Source organism: Mauremys reevesii, linkage group 1, assembly GCF_016161935.1.
Source record: "Mauremys reevesii isolate NIE-2019 linkage group 1, ASM1616193v1, whole genome shotgun sequence".
NCBI classification, from domain to species: Eukaryota; Metazoa; Chordata; order Testudines; family Geoemydidae; genus Mauremys; species Mauremys reevesii.
This window is the reverse complement of record NC_052623.1, coordinates 79951808-79976399: the sequence shown is the minus strand read 5'-3', so window position 1 is coordinate 79976399 and position 24592 is coordinate 79951808. Positions and strand designations below refer to the sequence as shown.

General features: G+C 40.1%; 1 protein-coding gene across 2 annotated transcripts in view; it reads left to right on the top strand.

The window, feature by feature from the left end:
- Positions 1–24592, top strand: part of KLHL1 (kelch like family member 1) — a 408883-nt gene that overhangs the window by 116034 nt on the left and 268257 nt on the right. Inside the window, exon 2 of one of the 2 annotated variants that reach the window (XM_039487589.1) lies at positions 15433–15615. The exons of the other annotated variant lie outside the window; for it this stretch is intronic. Coding sequence (XP_039343523.1) covers positions 15433–15615 — 183 coding nt within the window. The remainder of the gene's footprint in view (positions 1–15432; positions 15616–24592) is intronic. 2 annotated transcript variants of the gene reach the window in all.

Sequence of the window (24592 nt, the reverse complement as noted above, 5' to 3'; positions counted from 1 at the left end):
CAGGTAGAAAAGTGCATTTGTATATAACACATTGGATGCAATCTGCCACTGCTTTTCACTGTAATGCAGAGCTTAATTATATCAAATTGTTGGTGTAAATAAGACAGAAAAGAAAAGAAAAATAGTATTTGAATATTTTATGCTATTGGCTCAATCCCATAGCTGCTGTATGTAAAAACACACATTTAAATCCAATGGGAATTCTACAGGGAGAGTGGCTTCAACTGCAACACTATGTAGGTACTTTTGTGCATTAATTTAGCTTTTCCAGTCATAACATGTGTCCTTCAAAATGTTTTCCAGAACTAATTTAGCAAGGAAGCTTGTGACTTCCATTTTTTAAATTTGTTTGTGTATATCCTCTTTATTCTCCCTCCTGCTATGGACTGACATATTTTGAGTCTGGAATTCTTATGCACTACTAAAGACATTTGAACAAGGAAAATCATAAAAATAAAAATACTGGACAAAGCTTGCTTTTGGAGAGCTAATATTTACATGTTCAGCAGGCTCTCTGATTCATTTAACCAAACCCAAATTAGTTGTACCTGCTAATGCTATTTTTTATATTCCTAGTGTAAGTAAAATGTTACCCCATCCATCTAAATAATAGTTCCTGAATAACATTTTAATACCAGCTACAAGACCCTGAAGTTCATGCTGTTGAATCTGTCAGTTCTGAGACAGGGTCCCTGTCCATTCCTCTTCCATTGAATGCGTTTATAAAGGATCAACATCTGCTATAGTGTCACAAAGGCCAACAGATGGTTTTACCTATGCTTCATGTTTCATTCTGTTTGGAAGCCAGTTGCACAGACAGGAGAGTATTATCCAATTCTAAAGCTATTAAGGAATAATGCAAATAAACAGATTCCTTTTTTCTCCCTTTCATTTACATAACTTTGAGTGGCCCTGACTATGTCTCCCATATTAAAAAACAAAAACAAAACAAAACTGGTTGTTTCTCAATAGTAAATGCAAGCATATGTTTGTGTGGATGTCTGGGTAATACACAACAGCATTTGGCCTCACTGTAGTCCTGCATTATTACAGACATGGCAAATTAATCTGGCAAATTATTCTCATAGGGTGATACTTACCCTTATTCCCACTTATATCTTAAATGCATAGTGTGAAGAAGATAATTGCAACAACAAAAAATCTTTCAAAAGCAGGATATTCCCCATCCTATGCAAAGAATGTTAGACTCCTATGACCACACTACTAGGTTTCTGAATTTTGTGATTTCCACAGAGTCACATACGTTGATATACAAAAATGAAACACAGTTGTGTGTACTATCTATAATCTTTTGACACCTAATTAACTTCAAAAACAAATAATATCAGCCTTACCATCTCCCTTTCTCTCTTACCTCTCTCTCTCTCTCTTTCTCTCTCTCTTCCCTCCAGAAACTCTCCACTGTCTCCCTAATCGCTCAGTGTCATTTCCCTAGAAAATGCTCTTGCCCTTGCAAAAGGCTGTATTCCGGTCAGATAGCAGGGGTCAGTATATGCTGACTCCAGTGACTATTTTTACAATAAGGAGTGAGTGGGGGATGCACCCTTTTGCATCCCTACATTGACAGACCCATATGATCTGGGCATTAAATATGGATCTGGACATATATAAACCCATTAGATATGAGCTGCTGACACTCTATCTGTAATGATGCATCTTTAATGTGTCTGTTATTTAAATCAGGTTTGGCTGGGAGAAATTCCACAGCACTGCTTATAAACATCCTTTTCACTGTTCTCTCTTGATGCCCTCCTTTGTTTCTGTATATATCTAGGCACTGAATGATGAGTGCGGGGTGGGAGTGGGAATATTGTACTGGGAACTGTGGTGATTTTATTTCTGCTAAGCAGGTCAGGTACCGACTGCATGACCTGAATCTTTTTCTAGTAACTGGAAAGATAGGCTTGTCAGCAGCCCACAAGCTTTTTCTTCTAACAAAGGGTACTACGGCAGATCATGCATAACAATATCCATTCATCCTTATCTTCAGGCTCAAACTTTCAGTCCATTGTTGCAGCTGAGTTATAAACCTGTAAAAATAAGGATTTATTATAGAGGAAGTGCCGACATACTGGGTTAATAGGAAGCACCAAATGTTAAGAGAATTATTTCAATTCAGTAGAAGAACTTTTAAGTCTGTTTTGTCAGTCCTCCTCAGAAAACTAAAAAGGTTTGGGGTCAGATCCTTATCTGGTGTAAATCAACATAGCTCAGCTGATGATGGACACTTGGTATCATGAATTCCTTGTGTTGCTAGGGCCCACTGGGAACCTGGTAGGGTATGCTAGGCTGCAGCTGCCTCAGTCACAGCTCGGTCTTTCTCTTACCCACAACCCGATGCCAGGGCAGCGTCTTAGTCACATTTAGGGAAGAAAAAATAACTCCAAAACCTCTTCCAGGTATGGAAACCCTTGTACAAATACTTTGGGTCCAAATACTATATATATGGAGTAAGACAGGGAGCAATATCTCCAACCCACCACCCATCAGTACCGCCTCACAAATCTCCTGCTCATCAATACCTGTCCTCCCACCCAGCAACCTTCCACCTAGTATCACTAGTCCCCTTGTCCACAAAAATTCCACCTAACAACATTGGCTCCACTCCCCCCATAGCAAGACCAGCAATCCATTCCTCACTCTACTTTCAGAAACTTTTTACAGTTGGTACATGCAATCCACTGGATACTGCCTCACAAACCATCTTCAGCAGCACTGCCTTAGAGAGTGCAGAATTTGACAGGTATGAAGTCCGAGTCTATAAAGGTAGATTGGACCATTATTGTTAAATAAAATACAACAATACAAACTATTACAGGATATGTAAAGGCTTTAGAAAGACTGGATTTTACACTGTAAATATTGAGAAATGGTTCCTAGGTGATCATGTCATTAAGACTATTAAAATGTACAATTGAGTGGAGTTGGAGGTGTAAATTCAATTGAGTTTTGGCATAACCTCAATTTTCAATTCCTAACTCTGCCACCTGAATATTGTTCTCTCAACATAGTATTTTATATAGTATAAACACAGTACCAAATATAATAACCCATATATCAAAAAAGTGTTTTATGATGGCAGTTCTGTGAATCAGAGACGGTTTTTCCAGCACTACCAATTGGTTAACTAAAATATTAATTAGGGCTGTCAAGTGATTACAAAAAATTAATCACAATTAATCGCACTGTTAAACAATAATAGAATAATATTTACATAAATATTTTTGTATTTTTCCACATTTTCAAATATATTGATTTCAATTACAACACAGAATACAAAGTGCATAGTGCTCACTTTATATTTATTTTTATTATAAATATTTGCACTGTAAAAGTAAAAAAAAATCAATTCACTTGATACAAGTACTGTAGTGCAATCACTATCATAAAAGTTGAACTTACAAATGTAGAATTATGTACAAAAAATAACTGCATTCAAAAATAGAACAATGCAAAACTTTAAAGCCTACTCAGTCCTACTTCTTGTTCAGCCAATCGCTCAGATTAACAAGTTTGTTTACATCTGTGGGAGATAATATTGCCCATTTCTTGTTTACAGTGTCACCTGAAAGTGAGAACAGGCATTTGCATGGCACTGTTGTAGCCAGCTGTGATGTTGCACGCCACATGATTTTATGAAAATATGCTAATGAATGTGAATATAATGTAACTGGAATATGCTTCATGCAAAAGGTCTCTTGTAAGATATCATTACAAATCTTATAATCTACTGAGTGTGGTCATCCTATTTGTATAAATGTATCATTCTTGTATCTGAAACTATAAATATGAAATATAACTCTAAGGTCCTATTGTAATTATGCAAACTGTGGGCCATTAATGGTGGTTTGGAATCTTGATGGCTACCATCAACTAAGACAATAGGTTGTAAATGGCTCTGTTTACTTGCAAAACTTCCTGTGAGTCAGTCCAGGAAGAATGAAAGATTGGGGTCTCACAGGACATGTGACCATGTCACCTGGTACTGAAATCCATCTTAAACTTGGTGCCTTTCCATTTAGAAGGAGGGGTGGGGACCCAGAGAGACAAAATATTCCTGCCTTGTGCCAAAGGTATATAAGGGGGTGGAACAGAACAAAGGGAGTTCCAGTAATGAGACATCCCCTAGTTACCACCTGAGCTGGAGCTAACAAGAACTATATCGGGGAAAGGATTAGGCCCAGAATAGGAAGTAGTCCAGTCTGTGAAAGAAGCTTATTGGAACATCTCTGAGGGTGACAGTTTATCTGTAATCAGTTTCTTAATGTATTTGCTTAAACTTGCTTGTTTTGTTTTATTTTTCTTGGTAACTTACTTTGTTCTGTCTGTTATTTCTTGGAATCACTTAAATCGTACTTTTTATACTTTAATAAAATCACTTTTGCTTATTAATTAACCCAGAGTAAGTAATTAATACAGAGGAAAATGGATTTATTTAGGGTTTGTATCCCATTGGGACCTGGGTTTCTGGGTGCTGGAGACAGAAACACTTCTTAAGCTATTTTCAGTTAAGTCTGCAGCTTTGGGGCAAGTGGTTCACACCCTGGGTCTATTTTGGAGCAGACTGGTGTGTCTGGCTTAACAAGGCAGGGTTTTGGAGGCCCAAGCTGGCAGAGAAAACAGTCTGAGAGGTAGTCTCAGCACATCAGGTGACAGTCACAAGGGGGTTTCTGTGATGGAACCCGTCACACTGGCACTGCAAGATATTTATTTCCCAGAAGCACTAAAGAGTCATATGTCCCTTCATGCTTCAACCACCATTCCAGAGGACATGCGTCCATGCTGATGATGCATTCTGCTCGATAACTATCCAAAGCAGTGCAGACCGACTCATATTCATTTTTGTCATCTGAGTCAGATGTCACCAGCAGAAGGTTGATTTTCTGTTTTGGTGGTTTGAGTTCTGCATCAGGGTGTTGCTCTTTTAAGACTTCTGAAAGCATGCTCTACACCCCATCACAATCAGATTTTGGAAAGCACTTTGTAACAAAAAAAATCTACATTTGTAAGTTGCACCTTCACAATAAAAAGATTGCACTATGGTACTTGTATTAGGTGAACTGAAAAATACTATTTATTTTATGATTTTTCAGTGCAAATATTTGCAATCAAAATAATATATAGTGAGTACTGTACACTTTGTATTCCGTGTTGTAATTGAAATCAATATATTTGAAAAAGTCGAAAAACATCCAAAATATTTAATAAATTTCAATTGGTATTCTATTGTGAAATTAAAACTCTGATTAATCATAATTAATTTTTATCACAATTTTTTTTGGTTAATTGTGTGAGTTAACTGCGATTAATCAACAGCCCTAATATTAATGTACTGTAAAAGAATTACCAACCTCTTAACTCCAGTTGTAATGATTTGTCTGTTTTATATACTTGCTTGCACTAAGAGGTTAAGAAGATCATAATTCAATGATTTCAGTTTTCTGAAGTAAAAGAAAGCTAATTCCTGGCAGAGACACAAGGGAATTGTGTTCATGTAGTGGCACAACATTTATTTACTCACTTGGGACCAAATCCTTCATTGTCCAAAAACAAAAGGTAACCAGAAGGGAACACTCTTGTGGGGATCAATTAGCAGCCATCCTCCCCATTCCATCCAGAGCATGCTGTCTCAGGAGTGTGTGTATTTTTGACTGCTCCTGCCAGTGTGAAAGGAAATCTTTTACTGATCTTGGACATGGAGAGGGCAGGAAAGGAGGGTTCACCTGGGTTTCTCTCTGTTGTAAGAAGCCCCGTCTGGTTTCCTTTAAAGGGTTGAAATTCCTCCACCAGTATCTGCTGATGGCACTTCTCTAAGTTGGAAGTTTGGCTGTGCTCCTATGTTGCTTTTCAGGTGCCAGCAGTTTTAAACAGTGAAGTCTCCGATGACTTTGGATGCTGTTTTCTGGCTATGTGCCTCATTTTCAACACAAATGGCTCATATTCCTCCAGATCCAGTTTTTTCTTTTTATAAAGCTGGTGTATTACGTGGGTGTAACTTTGGTCTCTAGTGCCTTGTGTGCTTTATAATATATTTATAAGCTTTCTGCTGCCTATACCCTTCAGGAATTAGAATGCATTTGTTTGCAAAGTAATGTATTAGGTGAGATCCAACAAGACGAAAGTCTGCATAAAAATGTGAATGAACTAGTGAAAGCTAATGAGGAAATGGATTTAAGTGTACCAGTAAACATAAGTTACGGTGACAGTCAATAAATCATTAATATGTTTACATGTGTAATATAACCAGAGTGCAATGGTGGATGCACTGGCAGAAAGATTAGCTATAAAACAGATTGCAAGGATCCTGTCATATTAGGTTCAATTGGAATAATAGGAACAATATGCCCCAAACAAGGTTGAAAGAGCAATGGACCCTATGTCAGCAGTGCATGGGAGATGGAGCAATCAAACAGGGAAACTCTGCAATGCTTTCTCATTGAGGAGAACCACTCCAAGGCAATGCAGACAGGATTGTTTAGGAGTAGGACGAGGCAATGGCATGGGATGTCTTAGCTGATCCAGAAATTACACAAATTCAATCAACAGAACACCCATGTAAGAGGTTTGTAGCAGGCTACAGCCACTTCTCTAGCTGCTCTGCTCCATGAAAAAAAAAAAGTATGTGCTCTGGGTTTGTACAGATGACGTGAACTTTCCCAAAATGAGTAATAGAGATCCATGAGTTTAGAAGAGGAGCATTTAAATGCTGGAATCAGTTCCAAGGAGAACAAAAAGACAAATTTTCACTATTATGGGATTTTCTGCTGAGGACAGCCTTCAACACCTTAATGTGTTCTGGTTTGGAAAAAAAGAAACAGGAAGATCTAATTACATTTCCCAGATCTGGGAAAGAATCTGTTCAAATTAAATATATATATATATATCATCTGAAAATGCAGATTAAAAATGCTAATAATGTCAAACTGTGCTTTGACTGATGTGTATGTGGAGACGTAAGGTTTGGGTATGTACTTGCTGCAAAACAGGTATGCCAACTAATGTTCTGACTAAAGATTAAATTGAGTGTGAATGGGAAGAGCAAAATCTATAGAACATCTGGCAAATATCCTATAATATTTGTCCAGAGCATGTGCTACTATTGTTGCTGGAGGCCTTCTATTGGATGAACAGATCTCATAATCGCCTGTTGTAAAAGTGTACCAGCAGAGAGCAATTGAATTTGTCACATTTAGAGAGGAAAAAATAACTCCAAAACCTCTTCCAGGTATGGAAACCCTTGGCCAAATACCTTTCCTACATACAATTATTTACTAAAATTAATATTACAGGCAACATTAACATTTAATCCCGTATAACCCCATTGAAGTCAGTGGAGATCCTCAAGTGCAAAAAAGAGTAAATTTTGGCTCCACGGTTATAAATTACATTATGAAATAAAATAACAAATAACTCCTTGTAACTGATCTAGTAAATTATACTTAGACATACCACCTATGTCTGAAACTGAGTCAGATAAAAGGAACAAAAAAATAATAAACCAAGTCTTAGTGATACCCTAATATTAAGAATTATTCTGTCAGAAGAAATTTTACTTTATCTGAGATCACTTATCAACCTGCACTGTTCAAGTGAAAGGGAATTTTACCCTTCCAAATGGAGGAGTACTGAGCTATGTTTGCTATCTAGTGCAGACTAGATTGTTTTAGGTTGAGCTGGGGTAGAAATATGGTTACCTTTAATTCAGAGGCAATATTCACACATATTGCAGTGCTGGCCACCAATGAGAAGGGAGTCTTTGATTTAATATATTCATCACTTTACTATGAGTGGTTAGATTTGCCCACATAGATCATATTATAAGTTTCCACTATATAGAACTACAATATCTCATTGATATTTTTATTGTTTCTTTGTCTCTCTTTTCTTAGTTAAATGTCATTTTATTTTAAACAAATCATGAACTTACAGCCTGGCATTACATGAATATTAGGTGTATGTGTACATTACAAGAAGTGTTCCTATAACAAGGTCACATGAACACAAACATAAGAACATTTTAACTAAACTAACAGTTTTCATCTATCAACATGGGCAGGTGGGAAGGGAAAAGATTACTGCCAAATTATTAACTATTAATTATTAACATCTAAAATCATGTTAAATATACAAACTAATCATCTCATTATACCAATATTTAGTCAGATGTCTCAAGAGATATTCCAAATGAGATCAAACATTATAATTCTACAAAGAAAATGAGCAGTGTGAATAAATATGTTTTGCCCACTCCTCAATATCAAGCATAGTCAATTTTGCAAGCCTCATCCTTTAAAATTAAGTCTAGTTAATCAGTTTCTGCATTCTGACTCAAATTATTCAGGAGATTTTCAGATTGTCTATACATTTTCGTTGGCTGAAATAAAAATGAATGTTGTGTAATTCTGACTAATTTAAAACAAAATCATACCAAATTCTTTGATGTGGGTTATATGAAATTGGTATTCAGTCAATGACAACACCATGGAATCTGAGGCATAAGAACATAAGAACGGCCATACTGGGTCAGACCAAAGGTCCATCTAGCCCAGTATCCTGTCTTCCGACAGTGGCCAATGCCAAGTGCTTCAGAGGGAATGAACAGAACAGGTAATCATCAAGTGATCCATCCCCTGTCGCCCATTCACAGCTTCTGGCAAACAGAGGCTAGGGACATAATCCCTGTCCATCCTAGCTAATAGCCATTGATGGACCTATTCTCCATGAACTTATCTAGTTATTTTTTTAACCCCTTCACAACATCCTCTGTAAAGGAGTTCCACAGGTTGACTGTGCTTTGTGTCAAAAAATACTTTTGTTTGTTTTAAACCTGCTGCCTATTAATTTCAAATTTTCAGTTTAATTTGGTGACCCCTAATTCTTGTGTTACAAGAAGGAGTAAAAAACACTTCCTTATTTATTTTCTCCACACCTGTCATGATTGTATAGACCTCTATCATATCCCCCCTTAGTCTTCTCTTTTCCAAGGCTGTCCCAGGCCAATGGGGGCGGTGGGAAGCCACAGCCAGCACATCCCTTGGCCCACGCCACTTCCTGCAGCCCTCATTGGCCTGGGACGGTGAACCACGGCCAGTGGGGGCCGCGATCGGCCGAACCTGCCAACACGGCAGGTAAACAAACTGGCCCAGCCGGCCAGGGTGCTTACCCTGGCGAGCCGCGTGCCAGAGGTTGCTGACCCCTGGACTACAGTTAGTAGTTATGCAATTTCAGATTTGAGTTCCTTCAGAACTCTTGCGTGAATACCATTGGTGACTTATTACTGTTTAGTTTATCAATTTGTTCCAAAACTTCCTCTAACGATACCTTAATCGGGGACAATTCCTCAGATTTGTCACCTAAGAAAAATAATTCAGGTTTGGGAATCTCCCTTACATCCTCAACCATGAAAACTGATGCAAAGAATTCATTTAGTTTCTCCACAATGGCCTTATCATCCTTGAGTGCTCCTTTAGCATCTTGATTGTCCAGTGACCCCACTGGTTGTTTAGCAGGCTTCCTGCTTCTGATGTACTTAAAACTTTTCTTACTATTACTTTTTGAGTCTTTGGCTAGCTGTTCTTCAAATTCTTTTTTGGCCTTCCTAATTATATTTTTACACTTTATTTGCCAGAGTTTATGCTCCTTTCTATTTTCCTCACTAGGATTTTTTTCATTTTAATAGCCTTTCTAATCTCCCTGAGCATTTCACAGTCACTATCACCATCCTCGTTAGGTGATTGGTAATATATCCCTACTGCTATAGTCTTATAATTCAAGCATGGAATTACACCTCTACCTCGATATAACACAACCCGATATAACACAAATTCGGATATAACGCGGTAAAGCAGTGCTCCGGGGGGGCGGGGCTGCACACTCTGCTGGATCAAAGCAAGTTCGATATGACGCGGTTTCACCGATAACGCGGTAAGATTTTTTGGCTCCCAAAGACAGCATTATATCAAGGTAGAGGTGTACTATCCATAGAGATTCTATGGTACAAACAGAAATATATAGTTTCTGATGAAACTTTCAAGGGGAATGTTTCTCCACCTCAGCATGGGGGATAGGAGAGAGAGAGACCCCAGAACCAGAAATAGTCTATTGGCTAGAGTTCTCACCTGTTTTGCCTGCCAGGGCCTCCAGTGACTCAGGTGAGTGACATAACAGCTAGGCTATTAGGTATTCAAAAATGGATACGTCTTGGTTTTGTTCCACATCTGAATGAAAACAAATATTGAAACATACAAATCTTTTGCAAAATAAAATCCTTGTTTTCCAGTCAGCCCTGCTGATGAGCTACATGGCTGTGGTTTGGCTGAAAGTTTCATTGTTGTAGCTGTTAATCAGGACACTCTTGGACTGAACAACCTATTCAGTAACTTCTCAATTGTTAGCCAGACAATAGCCATACCTCATCCTGGTTAAGGTGCTGCCCACTGACATCTTCTCTTGTGGGTCCACCTTCATTAACACTATACATCTGTCTCAGATGAGTGTCCTTCTTTTTTGGGATGCTCTTATGTGGGATGCTGCAATTGTTGAGCTGCAACATACCATGACGCTTCTGAGCTTTGGCCATTAATTATAATAAAATCTAAAATAAAATAATACTTGTGCAGATGGCTCTTAATTTAACTTTGTATAATATTTTTATAGAAAGCATGTATTTTAGAAATGTTTCTACTGAAAGTGTTAATTCCTTTCAAAGACAATTATACAGCCTAAGTTCAGTTTCAGGACTGGCTGCAAGATTGGAAACCTCATGTCTTATAGGATATTCATAGATGTATTGCCTTATCTTAGATTTAGATAATCCAGAAACAAGGAAATTATTTTAAAAACCCCAGAATTTAAGACTTTAAATCCTGCAGTCATTATTACAGGTGTTATACTTTGTCTGTGAGCATCCCCTTTCACCAGAGTGAAGGTATCTGAGCTCTTCATCAATGCTAATTAATTACTCCTTTACCACTCATGAGAAAATAAAGCATACTTGTTACCATTTTAGTGATAAGGAAGTAAGGCATGGAGAGATTAAGGGCCAGAAGTTTTGAAGCAAAAAATCTCAACTCTTGAAAATCTTTCCATAAGTGTCACAATGGGAGCTACTGAGGTCAGAGCACTTTTTGATGTCTACATCACTGGCACCAGAACCGGAGGGCACCACGGGGCCATGGTCCAATATGTTTAAAAGTGGGAGGGACATGCCATTCACTTTGTAACAAAAGAAACATAAGAGCAGAATTCATGTCACCTGCAGATTCTCCCTCACCCCTCAGAATAATAGACTCTTCCAGGGAGGTGCTGTAATTCACTTTTCACACACCAGGGACTTCTGCGACACCAGAAGAGAGGGCAGCTGGCTCACCGCTGGAGCAGCCAACTGCAAAGAGGATGGGGGCACTTTGGCTTTGACCCCCACACTTCTACAAAGATTCCAGTGCCCCTGGGACTGGAGATGAGCTCTTCTAAAAATCTGTCTCCAGTTGTAGGTGCTGAGCACCTGAAAATCTGGCCCTAAACGCTTGAAAATCCACACCATGTGACTTGTGCAAGGTCACACTGCAAGTCTGTATCCAAACTAGGAATTGACCCAGATTGCTACAGTCTCAGGCCAATGGTTTAGCCACAGGACCATTCTTCCTGGTATTATTTCTGCTTTTATCTAATTTTATTATTGTTTCCATATTGCCAACCGTATGTTAGATACTTTACAGACAGATGTGAAGGCAAGTCAGATCTATACCCCAAAGAGTTTACAATATCAATAGTCACAAACATAAAAATGGGAATGGGAAACATTGACAAGCAGTGTGATTGAATCATATTTATTTAAGTATTCTGTTAATGTTATGATATTTCCTCCTTATGTTTAGTGCTTTATTTTGAGATGCCTGTTAGCAACTCTTTAAGGAAGAATATTCCTAATTTTCATAAGTCTTGTGGAAAAGGGGCATTTTATTTTTCTTTATTCAGGTTAATAACATTCTGATGCTATTTTATATATGGAGCTCCCCTTGATCTCAGAGAAAACTTTGCACATGTAACATCAGATTGACTGCACTGCACCTCTAAACTGGGGGGATGTTGTCAAGCTGGCCAAGAGAAAGGAAACAGTGCTCTATGAAAGCAGCAAAGAGTCCTGTGGCACCTTATAGACTAACAGATGTATTGGAGCATGAGCTTTCATGGGTGAATACCCACTTGCATCCGACGAAGTGGGTATTCACCCATGACAGCTTATGCTCCAATATGTCTGTTAGTCTATAAGATGCCGCAGGACTCTTTGCTGCTTTTACAGATCCAGACTAACACGGCTAGCCCTCTGATACTTGAGTGCTCTCTGAGTGTCCGGGGGAGAGAGGTCAGACTGCTGTAAAATCGGGAATGGTTCAGTGTGGCAATGCTTACTCATTGCAGGAGGGTTGAAAAGAGGCAAGCCTGGGTGGGAGAAGCCCTTTTCCATGGAGCAGGCAAGGCAGCACCCACCCTCCCTCCCCTTTAGGGGACAAAATACCAGATTTGGTCCAGACCTGCTATGGACTTTGTGCTATCTGCCTCTTTTTAGGGGGACTGGTAAGGAATTTTTCCCACACCACCAGATTAGCTTAGGTGGTGCTTTTTTTTCCTTCCCCACAGTGGGTTCGAGGAGGGCTTTGTTGAAGTGAGACATGAAGGGAGTTAGTTACTCATTAAGTAAGCGTGGGGCTGATGGCCAGTGCAGCTACTGCACTGGTATACAGTGACCGCATAAATGGCTTGGTAAAGGACTTAAAAAGGAGGTGTTGGTTAAAAGAACAGAATGTGGGGAAGGGTGGTTTGGGGCTCCTATGACTGGTACAGCAGGGAGCCAACTCCCTTTTCTTATATCCAACCTAAATCCTCCTACAAAGGAATGTGGATGGTAAGGTCCCAGCAGTGGGTTGGCTGTGGGACCTGGATGGAAGGGGGGGCTGATGGAAGCCCCCCAGGTAGTTATTGAATGCACATGGGGTTACCTGCACTGTGCAGTCCCAGACATCTAACAATAAAGTCACAGCCTGATTAAAACCATATCAAGTGTCTCCTGTCCTTTTGGAATAGCCTGACAATCAGGTATATTTTGACTAGGTACTTGGATGCCATAATGCTTGAATGGTGCCTCGTGGTGAGTTTGGTTACAAGTAGATTGAGCCCCAAATTAGTCCCTGGATGAAATTCTATTTTCAATGATACATTATACAGATTTAGCTGTAGGAAAGGAACAAATGATTTGTGCAACCAGTGAGCTTAAAAAGTAGATCTGCACTTGACTTCATTGTGTGTGTGTGTGTGTGTGTGTGTGTGTGTGTGTGTGTGTGTGTGTGTTTGAAAAATACTTGAAATAAATAACAAAAATGTAACACAATCTTTGAACTGTATTTCACTTTGATTTAGCACTCTGGATAACTTGGTTGTTATTAAATAAATTGAAGACAAGTAATCTGTTTAAACTGCTGGTATGGCATATAGTTACAACTTTGATTGCTGGTGGCTGACTGGAAACCAAACCTTTGATTGCAAACAAAACCACAATCCTCTGTTACTGTAAGCAAGAGTTTAGAAACACTATAAAATTCTTTCTCTCTTGAATTTTAACAGTTGATCACTGATATAGACGATGACTCTTGACAGACTATTTTAGATTAGAAACAGCAATACCACAGATTAATGAACACAAAGTACACAATAAACACTGGTTAGGGAAGAAATTATGTGAAGATTATTTTTTTTTGTCTGTGCTTGTAGAACATTTCTTGTGTCCATTTGCCAGTTATAAAGATATAAAGAGTAGAATATTAGCATATACAAAATAAGATATATATATAAAATAAGATATATATATAAAATTAAGGAACTGTAGATATTTTGTTTCTATAAAATATTTATTATAAAGACTTAAAGTATAGAATATTTTATACCCAATGAAACAGCTGGCAGATAATTGGATTTCTGGATGGCTGATCTCTTTATAAATTGAAAAAAGTTAAATACAAGAGAGCAAATTGCGTGTTCCAGTAACAATGAAATGCTCTGATATATCCCAATTTAAGAGTTTCTCATTTAAGGCCTGGCCTTCAGTGGTTGAAGGGAAAAGTGCATTCAAATTAGGTAGATAAAATAGACAATAATCATGGATGTCTGTAAAGTGGTGGCATTTTACATTCTTCCTTTTCTATGGCTTTATCGCTATAAAATCTGAGCACCCATTTTACAGAGGTGTAAATGTTTACACAAGGTGCAAGGCAGTGGAGTGTCCAACCCTACCAATACACATCACATTTTATTTCAAATGTCTTTCTCTTCTGTTCATTTTGAGCCTTTATCAGTCATACATTTTAAATGCTATTGTTTGCTATTTATATATTTGGGGATCAGCAGCTCAAGGATTGCATTGTCTCCACTTAATTGTTCAGTTTTCCCAGAGAGAGAGAGAGAAAGTTGACAACATAACCCTCCATTTCCCTCCATATCCCCTGGGCACCTCTTTCCGATTGTCTTTCTTTTAGCTCCACCGTACTATCAGCCTTTTTACTAAATACATCTGAGGTCTGGGTCTCCATTGCCTGGTGCTTTATGCCATTATATACACCTGTGCAAAGTGCATGTAAAAAACCCACGAAACCAGAATGGCAGAGATTAACAAATATATTGATTTCAATTACAACACAAAATAAAAGTGTACACTTCTCACTTTATATTATTACTTTTTATTATAAGTATTTGCACTGTAAGAATGATAAACAAAAGAACCAGTATTTTTCAATTCACCTCATACAAGTATTGTAGTACAATCTCTTTACCGTGAAAGTACAACTTACAAATGTAGATTTTTTGGTTACATAATTGCACTAAAAACAAAACAATGTAAAACATTAGCACCTACAAGTCCATTCAGTCCTTCTTCTCATTCAGTTTGTTTACATTTCTGGGAGATAATGTTGCCAACATTTTATTTACAATGTCACCAGAAAGTAAGAATAGGCATTCGCATGGGACTTTTGTAGTCAGCATTGCAAAGTATTTACGTGCCAGATATGCTAAACATTCGTACACCCCTTCATGCTTTGGCCACCATTCCAGAGGACATGCTTCCATGCTGATGACACTTGTTAAAAAAAATGCATTAATTAAATGTTGACTAAACTCCTTTGGGGAGAATAGTATATCTCCTGCTCTGTTTTCAGTGTCCCAGAAATAACAATCTTTTGCTAAATCACTGTTACATACATGAGTTGGTTCTTTAAACTGAAACAAATATTTTGCTGTCTTGTGCTTCCAGTGGTAATAGGAAAAGATGCATTGATTTCTCTCTATCACCCTCTAGAAGTCTGTGATTAAGATTAGACAATTGGTGGCATTTCAACACTGGCCTTCTTTTGTATTTCACAGGTTGTCAGCAGCGGGCCATCCCCTGACACCTCAATGTGATATGGACTCCAGTAGCTCTGAGGAGTTCTATCAGGCAGTGCACCATGCTGAACAAACCTTCAGAAAGATGGAAAGCTACTTGAAGCAACAGCAACTCTGTGATGTTATCCTGATTGCTGGGAACCGTAGGATACCTGCACATAGGTAGGGCATAAAAACATGGTGTTGAAACAATTAAAATAAACATCTGGATTATCTATCAACCTGCACCTTGAAAAGTCACTTATGCATGTACAAAGTGGATGCAAGACCTACCATTCTGATTGTAGTATTTTACATCCACATAAAACTAAGTTTGCTCAAGTGAGGATGTTCACAGAAGTCAATACCTGCAGATCAGTCCTTACAGGTGTCTTTCCCCCAGTATGGAACATTTATGCTTATGAATAGTTATAACAGATTTATAAATTAAAAAACAATTAGTTAAACCAAAATATGTACATAAAAAATTATTCTCAATACTGCCCTTCTCCTAAACCGTTAACCTGCATAGGCAGAAAGTATGCATTAAAAATAAAAATGTTACTAACTCATTTTAATCATAATTATGTATGTAAATATATATATTGCCATTAAACTTGTAAAAAAATACAAAAATAAATTAATTGCAAAGGTCATCTTGGTATGAGGCAGCAGACCTACATGATGCTTTTCTTAGGTTATGGCTTTCATTTACACCTGGAAATACTCCCTCTTCATAGATTTAAGAAATGACCTCTGGTTTTGTGACAGTAAAATGGCTCTCATGGTGGGGGGAAATACTGGGCATGAGAACCCTCTGAAAAGCAGACCCTAGGGGTTCTCAAACTTCATTGCATTGCAATCCTCTTCTGACAACAGAAATTACTACACGACCCCAGGAGGGGGGAACCAAAGCCTGAGGCCACCCGAGCCTCGCTGTCCTGGGTGAGGGGCCAAAGATGAAGTCTGATCCCTGCCACCTAGGACTGAAGCTCAAGGGCTTCAGCTTTGGCCCCAGGTGGTAGGGTCAAACTTTGGCTTTGGCCATGGGCCCCTGCAAGTCTGATGCCAGCCCTGGTGATCCCATTAAAATGGGTCATGACCCACTTTGGGATCCTGACCCACAGTTTGAGAGCCACTGCCCTAGTGTATTTCTGTTTCAGCCATTTATTCAGACTGTAACCAACCTGTGGTATTTGTGGGCCATTGCAAGGAATTCCTCATCACTTTAAACTGTCATGGGCAGTCCCTAGAGGTACAGGTTCTATGGAGTGACTGTGCACTGGTGTTATTGTGTCCTTATGTAGTGCAACAAAGCTGTGAATTGTATTACTCATACTGAGAAAAATGCAAGAACCATGCAAGGGATATGCAAGACTCGGAAAGTCAGAGCAATGATTGTCAAAGTATTCAGGAAAAAAATATTCTTTCCATTTAGGTTTTTATTTTTTACCACCATAACCATAGTACTTGTGTAAATGAGATGCGGAACAAATGCCAGGGACTAAGATGCAAGGTACCTATAAATGATGATGCAGAAATAGACTCTCCATTTAGGTCCCCATTAGCAATTGTGGATGTGGCCCAGAACTCTCCATCCCCTGCTCAGTGCTCTTTCACCTTTCCATGCCCCTGCTTTAGCATCCTCTTAAAATCTGGTTCCTGTTCATCTAACTTCCAATATCTGCACAAGCCCATTTGCCAGTTGCAAGCAAACTCCTCCAAAATGTTATCTACTGAACTGACAATCCCACTGTCTCTCATTATCCTTCCTGTTAACTGGCTCAACTCCAGCATTCCCACCCACCAGACATTCTGAGCTGATGTGGGTATGGTAGTGTTTAGACATAGCTGGGTTGTCCAGACTCCTTTCACATGTAGGTGCAAGTTCCACATGGGGAGAGGAGGATCATAGATGAATCTTCACATCTCCTCTGTGTGTATTGGATTCCAGTCCTCTGGGATGGACTCATACATAGATCCTGACCCAGAAGAATACTTAAGGACTGGTTATCATTTACACTAAGACCCTACTAATTTACACCCACCTCAATACCCCTTTTCACTATCAGCAGTGTAAAAAGGGTTTTAGAGTAAATGAGAATTAGGCCCTTAATCCTTTATGGTTATTACATTTCTTAAAGTTAGTCGGTTTGTGCCTAACTGTCCACCTTTCACGCATGGATAAAATGGGTGGGAAAAATCTCATCTAATGCTTAACCCACATTATTAGATTGGATTAAACAACAAAAAAAGTATATAAGGTACATGTACCATATTTTCTTATTTTTTGCCATGATATAAGTTGAATTGTTTAAGGTACATCTGTGATCCAAGGCACCCTGTATTCACACCCCACACACTACTGCAATAATTTTGTACAGAATATGTCTTGTGAGGTATCATTTGAAAACTGGTAATACACTGGTCAATAATATCACTGTAAAATATATGTAGCAATCCTGCATGTAAAAGTATGGATGGTCACTAGTACTGTGTTTTAAAGTCTGTGACCTAAAAGGTGTTTAAATCAGGCATGTCAGGGGGGAGTTGATAAAAAAAGGAAGGAGGCCGACATCTCAGACCAGGTGTGCTCCCTTTTCAATAGACCAGAATTTCTCAAACTGGGGTCCATGGACCCCTGGGGGTCCCGAGGGTACTCCAGGGTGTCTGCGGGCCCTGCTGATCAGCTCCTTCCCCCTCCCTCTCTCAACTGTCCCCTGGCCTGAAGGAGGCCCTGGGAGGGAGTGGAAGGAGTGGGGAACCTGGGACGGCACTGCTCCTGGAAGCGGCCAGCACGTCTCTGCGGCCCAGGGAGCTGGGATAAAAAAGGGGTCTCCATTCACTGTCCCCAGCCTAAGCATCGACTCTGCAGCCCCCATTGGCCGGGAACTGCGGCCAATGGGAGCTGCAGGGGCAGTTCCTGCAGGCAGGGGCAGCGTGCGGTGCCCCATGCCCCCCCCCGCCTAGGAGCTGCTGCCAGAGGGATGTGCCAGTCACTTGTGGAAGCCACCTGAAGTAAATGCTGTCCCCCTCACCCCTTCCTGCACCCCAACCTCGAGCCCCCTCCAGCACCAAACTCCCTCCTGCACTCCGTCCTTCAACCAACTCCCTCCCAGAGCCCAAACCCCCTCCCGCACCTAAACTCCCAAACCAGAATCATAGAATATCAGGGTTGGAAGGGACCTCAGGAGGTCATCTAGTCCAACCCCCTGCTCAAAGCAGGACCAATCCCCAGAGAGATTTTTACCCCAGTTCCCTATATGGTCCCCTCAAGGATTGGGCTCACAACCCTGGGTTTAGCAGGCCAATGCTCAAACCACTGAGCTATCCCTCCCATGGCGGGGGGGGGGGGGGAGGAAGGGGGAAAGGGCTGAGCAGGAGTGTTTGGGCATCCCTGAAAAATTTAAATCAAAATGGGGGCCCTCGGGTTGCTAAAGTTTGAGAACCGCTGCAATAGACTATTCATTTGTATCGGAGGTTGCTGTAGGAAGAGATAATTTGTATAGTAGCAACTACAAGTGGGGAAGAAACCAGCATGGAGCCTTATCTTTCAGACCTCCTGGCTCCTTTACTCAGCATGAACTAATGAACTATATCTGGGGGTACCCTTCAGCAGAATACATTTAAAATTTAACAGAACTATAAAGAGAGGGGAAGCAAACCCCTAAGTTATCTTTCACTTTAAGGAGACAAAGCAAGCAATTTGATTTTAGTGATGGGTCCTAGCCTGGCCAGCCAGTAAAAGGCTGCAAAGGAGACTGTGGGTGAGAGAAAAAAACATCTTGAAAAAAGACTTTCTTGCTAAATTAAGTTTTAGATTTTTAGATGAGCGTTTTCACTTTCACTTGCTGATAACCATCTCTGCCTTTATTTTCTTTTACTTGGTATCACTTAATCCATACTTTTTTTTGTTAATAAACTTGTTTTGCTTTCATTATATATTATCGGTGATGAGTAAGTTCAGTAAAGTATTTGCTTCTGGTATTGGAATATTATTGTACTGTCTCTGTAGAGGCAGCGAACCTAATACATTTCTGTAAGGGTCCAGTGAGAGTGACTGGACCCTGCAAGGAGGGCAAATTCAGGGCTGGAAAGGTACTAAGGTTTGCCTGCAAGGAGTATCCAAGTTGGGCATATCCAGGGTGAGGCTTGTGGGCTCCTGTCAGGCTGTTGGTTCTAGAGCTCTGAACCAAACTGCACACTCACAAGACACCTAGCGTTACAATGCAGGCATTGACTGAACCCCTTACTGGCCTGGGTGAACCCCAAATATCATAACATTCCTTGCATTTTCTTGCCAATTTTAAATGCTTCAATAGATGACAAAGAAGGATTGACAGAGGAGTCTGTCACTAGAAGGTCTTTAGTTAGTTCAGTGCCATCTTTCTACTTGTATTTATTTTGAAGACAGATGTGCATATTTGTATTCATACTTGCCAGTGGTAAATTTGATTTCACATGTGTCATCCCAATTCTACAGCATATCTAAATCCTTTTGGAACTGGAAAAGTACTCTAATAAATATAAGATTGACCATGAAATAAAAACCAAATCTTGTTTAGATTTACCAGGAAAGCTTCAGACAACCTTGTATATAATTTCTGGCTTCTCAGTTGTCTGCAGTCAAAAGACCAAATCTGTTCCCCCTGAAATGAATGGCAAAAATCACTGTTAAATTAAATGGGAACAGGTTCAGGCCTTCAAAAACATTTGAAACCCCTTGTTTTGTTACACAAGATAACAGTTCAGTGTTTTACAAATTCAGACAATTGCAAACATCACTTTCTTGTAGACTCAATATACACATTGACAATACAGTCTCATATATATAATAATTTTAACATATATATAATATATAGCATATAATATATATATGTTAAAATTATTTTAATACTAGTCAATATATAAGGTGATGAGTAAGTTCATTTGTGTATATATGCCTGTAAGAAACAGGCTTGCAGATCATGTTATGTGCTTAGTAATTGCAGACCTTAAAATCTCTCCAAGTCTGTAAAGTTTATAAATTCCTAAAATGTGGTATATACATTCCTATACCAAATAAAACAACAAACACACTCCCTAAAAAGTCAGCCTGAAATTGTGTTTTAATTATTTTGGATAATTTTACAACAGGTTACAAGCGGCTCCACATGCTGGATATGCTAAGTTGCAAATATACTTTGCAAAAAGTTAAAGACATATTCAGAATTATTCTCTAATAAATATTAGGTAAAGTAATTGGTTGCTCCATCTATTGTTTTTTGCCTTATAAAAAAGCAAAGCAAGCCAATGCAATATACTACTGTAAAACAGATCCCTGGAGAGCCAGCATAAAACAGCATGCCTTGAATTCTGAACTTTTGTTAGGGCTTGTGTGTGTGTTTTTAAAGTAAAAGCAATATTTTTCATCATTTCCCCCTAACTTACACATATCTAGGCAACCCACATAAAACAAAACATTATTTTCATATCTTTATTTTTTTCTGATTTTTAATAAACAAAGCATCAGTGGCACTAATTGAATTCAGAATGAAAATAGGTTTTCATAGGAATGCATTACTCCAAATGAAATGAAGTAGGTATAAAGTAATGATCCTAGCATTGATTTATTCTTGATCTTTCTGAATTTAACCAGTGGCCTCTCTAGATATTCTCTGAATGGTTTTGTGTTTTATTCCTGGTAACATATTTTTCTATCTTGATTATATACTATAGACTCTTTTTGAATATAACTATTCACTTGGAGAGAAAGCTGTTGCTACTGTCCAGATTCTCCAATAATAGGCCCTCATGCTGTAAGTGCCTGTTATGTAAGTCTGCCATAGATTGAGGATGGCTTCAAGAGCTATTCTTTGGGTACTGACTCTCCAAAGAGGAACAAATATGGAGTCAGAATACAAAATCTTCTCTGCTTGAAGACATAGTTGCCTGATCCTCGTTCTTGTTATAATGGCGTTTCACTGTTCTGGTTTCTCAGGCAGCCGTAGAGTTCTAACATGCATAATTGCTTTGCTGGATCTGGGCCCAAATATTTTATCAACACCTCGACTAAATGGTGGACATTTTGGCAGTATTTTCTATCCCACCAAAAGTACCTGATGGATCTGCAGGAGGAGGAGGAGGCAGAGGAAGAGGAGTACCCGGGCACTGCAGACTCTCTCTGGCAAATGCTACTCAATATAATTGGCATAGTCATTGATGCTCCCTATGTAGACCACCGTTTCTGGTGCAGGGCTATAAGCACATTGCAAACCCAGGAGGATCTCTGATAGTTTGCCTTCAGCGAGTCTCTCCCCTTTGATCAGTGCTTAAGTCACTGGGTGGTGATGTCTGTAAATGGAGGAGGAAGAGCGAGAGGAAGAGCATGGCAAGCATCTCTCCCTATTATCATGTTCTTTCTTCCCTAGTGGCTTTGCCCCCCACCCACTTCAGAATCAGATGAGCATTACCTCATCACAGTCCCAAACTGAGCAAAGGAAAGGGGGGTGACTCTCTCAAGAATCCAATGGATCCTTTTGTTGCTGCTTAAACCAGCGTCCTTTGTTCCTGTGAGGTTGGGCTGGGTTTGTCCAACACATGCCATGATGAAATCATGGAAAAATCATGGAACAGGTCCTCAAGGAATCAATTTTGAACCACTTAAAGGAGGGGAAAGTGATCAGGAACAGTCAGCATGGATTCACCAAGGGCAAGTCATGCCTGACTAACCTAATTGCCTTCTGTGATGAGATAACCAGCTCTGTGGATGAGGGGAAAGCAGTGGATGTGCTATTTCTGGACTTTAGCAAAGTTTTTCATACAGTCTCCCACAGTATTCTTGCCAGCAAGTTAAAGAAATATGGGCTGGATGAATGGACGGTAAGGTGGATAGAAAACTGGCTAGATGGTCGGGCTCAACGGGTAGTGATCAATGGTTCCATGTCTAGTTGGCAGCCGGTATCAAGTGGAGTGCCCCAAGGGTCGGTGCTGGGGCCGGTTTTGTTCAATATCTTCATTAACGATCTGGAGGATGGTGTGGACTGCACCCTTAGCAAGTTTGCAGATGACACTAAACTGGGAGGAGTGGTTGATATGCTGGAGGGTAGGGCTAGGATACAGAGGGACCTAGACAAATTAGAGGATTGGGCCAAAAGAAATATCATGAGGCTCAACAAGGACAAGTGCAGAGTCCTGGACTTAGGACGGAAGAATCCCATGCACTGCTACAGACTAGGGACCGAATGGCTGGGCAGCAGTTCTGCAGAAAAGGACCTAGGGCTTATGGTGGACGAAAAGCTGACTATGAGTCAACAGTGTGCCCTTGTTGCCAAGAAGGCTAATGGCGTTTTGGGTTGTATAAGTAGGGGCATTTCCAGCAGATCGAGCGATGTGATCATTCCCCTCTATTCAGCACTGGTGAGCTCTCATTTGGAGTACTGTGTCCAGTTTTGCGCCCCACACTACAAGAAGGATGTGGATAAATTGGAAAGAGTCCAGCGGAGGGCAACAAAAATGATTAGGGGGCTGGAGCACATGACTTATGAGGAGAGGCTGAGGGAACTGGGATTGTTTAGCCTGCAGAAGAGAAGAATGAGGGGGGATTTGATAGCTGCTTTCAACTACCTGAAAGGGGGTTCCAAAGAGGATGGATCTAGACTGTTCTCAGTGGTAGAAGATGACAGAACAAGGAGTAATGGTCTCAAGTTGCAGAGGGGGAGGTTTAGGTTGGACATTAGGAAAAACTTTTTCACTAGTAGGGTGGTGAAGAACTGGAATGGGTTACCTAGGGAGGTGGTGGAATCTCCTTCCTTAGAAGTTTTTAAGGTCAGGCTTGACAAAGCCCTGGCTGGGATGATTTAGTTGGGTTTGGTCCTGCTTTGAGCAGGGGGTTGGACTAGATGGCCTCCTGAGGTCCCTTCCAACCCTGAGATTCTATGATTCTATGATTCTATGAGGTGTGAACTGCCTCTCTGCTCTTGGAGAATTTTTGCCAGGGCTTATTTTAAGCTATGAAGACACATTTTCAGCCTCATAACTATATACATGAAAGTATAACCTATAATATTACTCTAACAACAATTACTATAATATCACTATAACAACAATGCTCAGTGCATCATGAGCCTTCTGAAGACACCCGACATGACAAACTTTGCATTGGATACCACACAATCACTTTACAAGGATGAACATGGGGGTGCTGGCTGTTCCCCTGAGCTACAGAGCGTCACAGAGGTGGCTTCCATTTTCAGTAGAATGCATTGCAGATTGTTGGCATAGAGGACTAAAGAATTTGCTCCAAGGAATTGTGGGATACTTCTGGATGACTCCTGGGACCCAAGTCAAATAGACCTATGTCTACACTGCAAAGCAATAGGGCTTGGACCCTGGACCCCAGTTTCACTCAAGTTAGAACTCTCCAGCCCTGCAGGATTCCGGGACCCTTGATCCAAGCCCTGAGTTAACGCAATTATAATGTAGATGCAAGGGGGCTTTGTCTTGCGCCTGGTCATGTAGACATGCCCTATGGTACTAGTAGTGTGCCAGGTGTACCATGACTAGGAAGCAAGTGCTGAATGCACTTCAGCCCCTAGACCTTCTAGGTGCTAGCTCTGGTTGGTCTGAATAACCACTCAGACTTGTGGCTAAAGTGAAGGGATGTCTTACTAGTGCTGGTAAGAAAGGCAAAGGTTTCAGGAGTTATAACTGAGTGAAACAATAGTGGTTCTTATTTAGGCCCCTTGGTGGTGGTCAGGGACAGTCCAGTAAAGGGTTAGGGCTCTTCAGTACTAGTGTCTGTGTTGCTCTCCCCAGTCCAAGCTTCTATTTAAAGCAAATAGGAGCCTGAAGCTTTCCAGGTCAGGCTCAGTTATTGGCATATCTCATTGGGGCCCATCTGCACTGGCTCTCTGCCCAATCTTCATGCCCCAAACAGACTTGCACCCAGCTATAATGTCTGGCAGTCATACCCAGCTCCCGATTACAGCTCTGCAGCTTCTGCACTGCCTGCTGTGTACCCAGTTCCTGGGTGTTTCTCTCTGCATCAAGCTTCTCTGTCGCTCTTGGCTTCCAAGTATCCAGTGCTTCCCAGAAGTGCCTAATCATTTCCTGGGTCAGAGTCCTTCTGCCTGTTCAGGAGAAAGAGGAGGGGACTGATGGTAATATAAGGCTAGGTCTA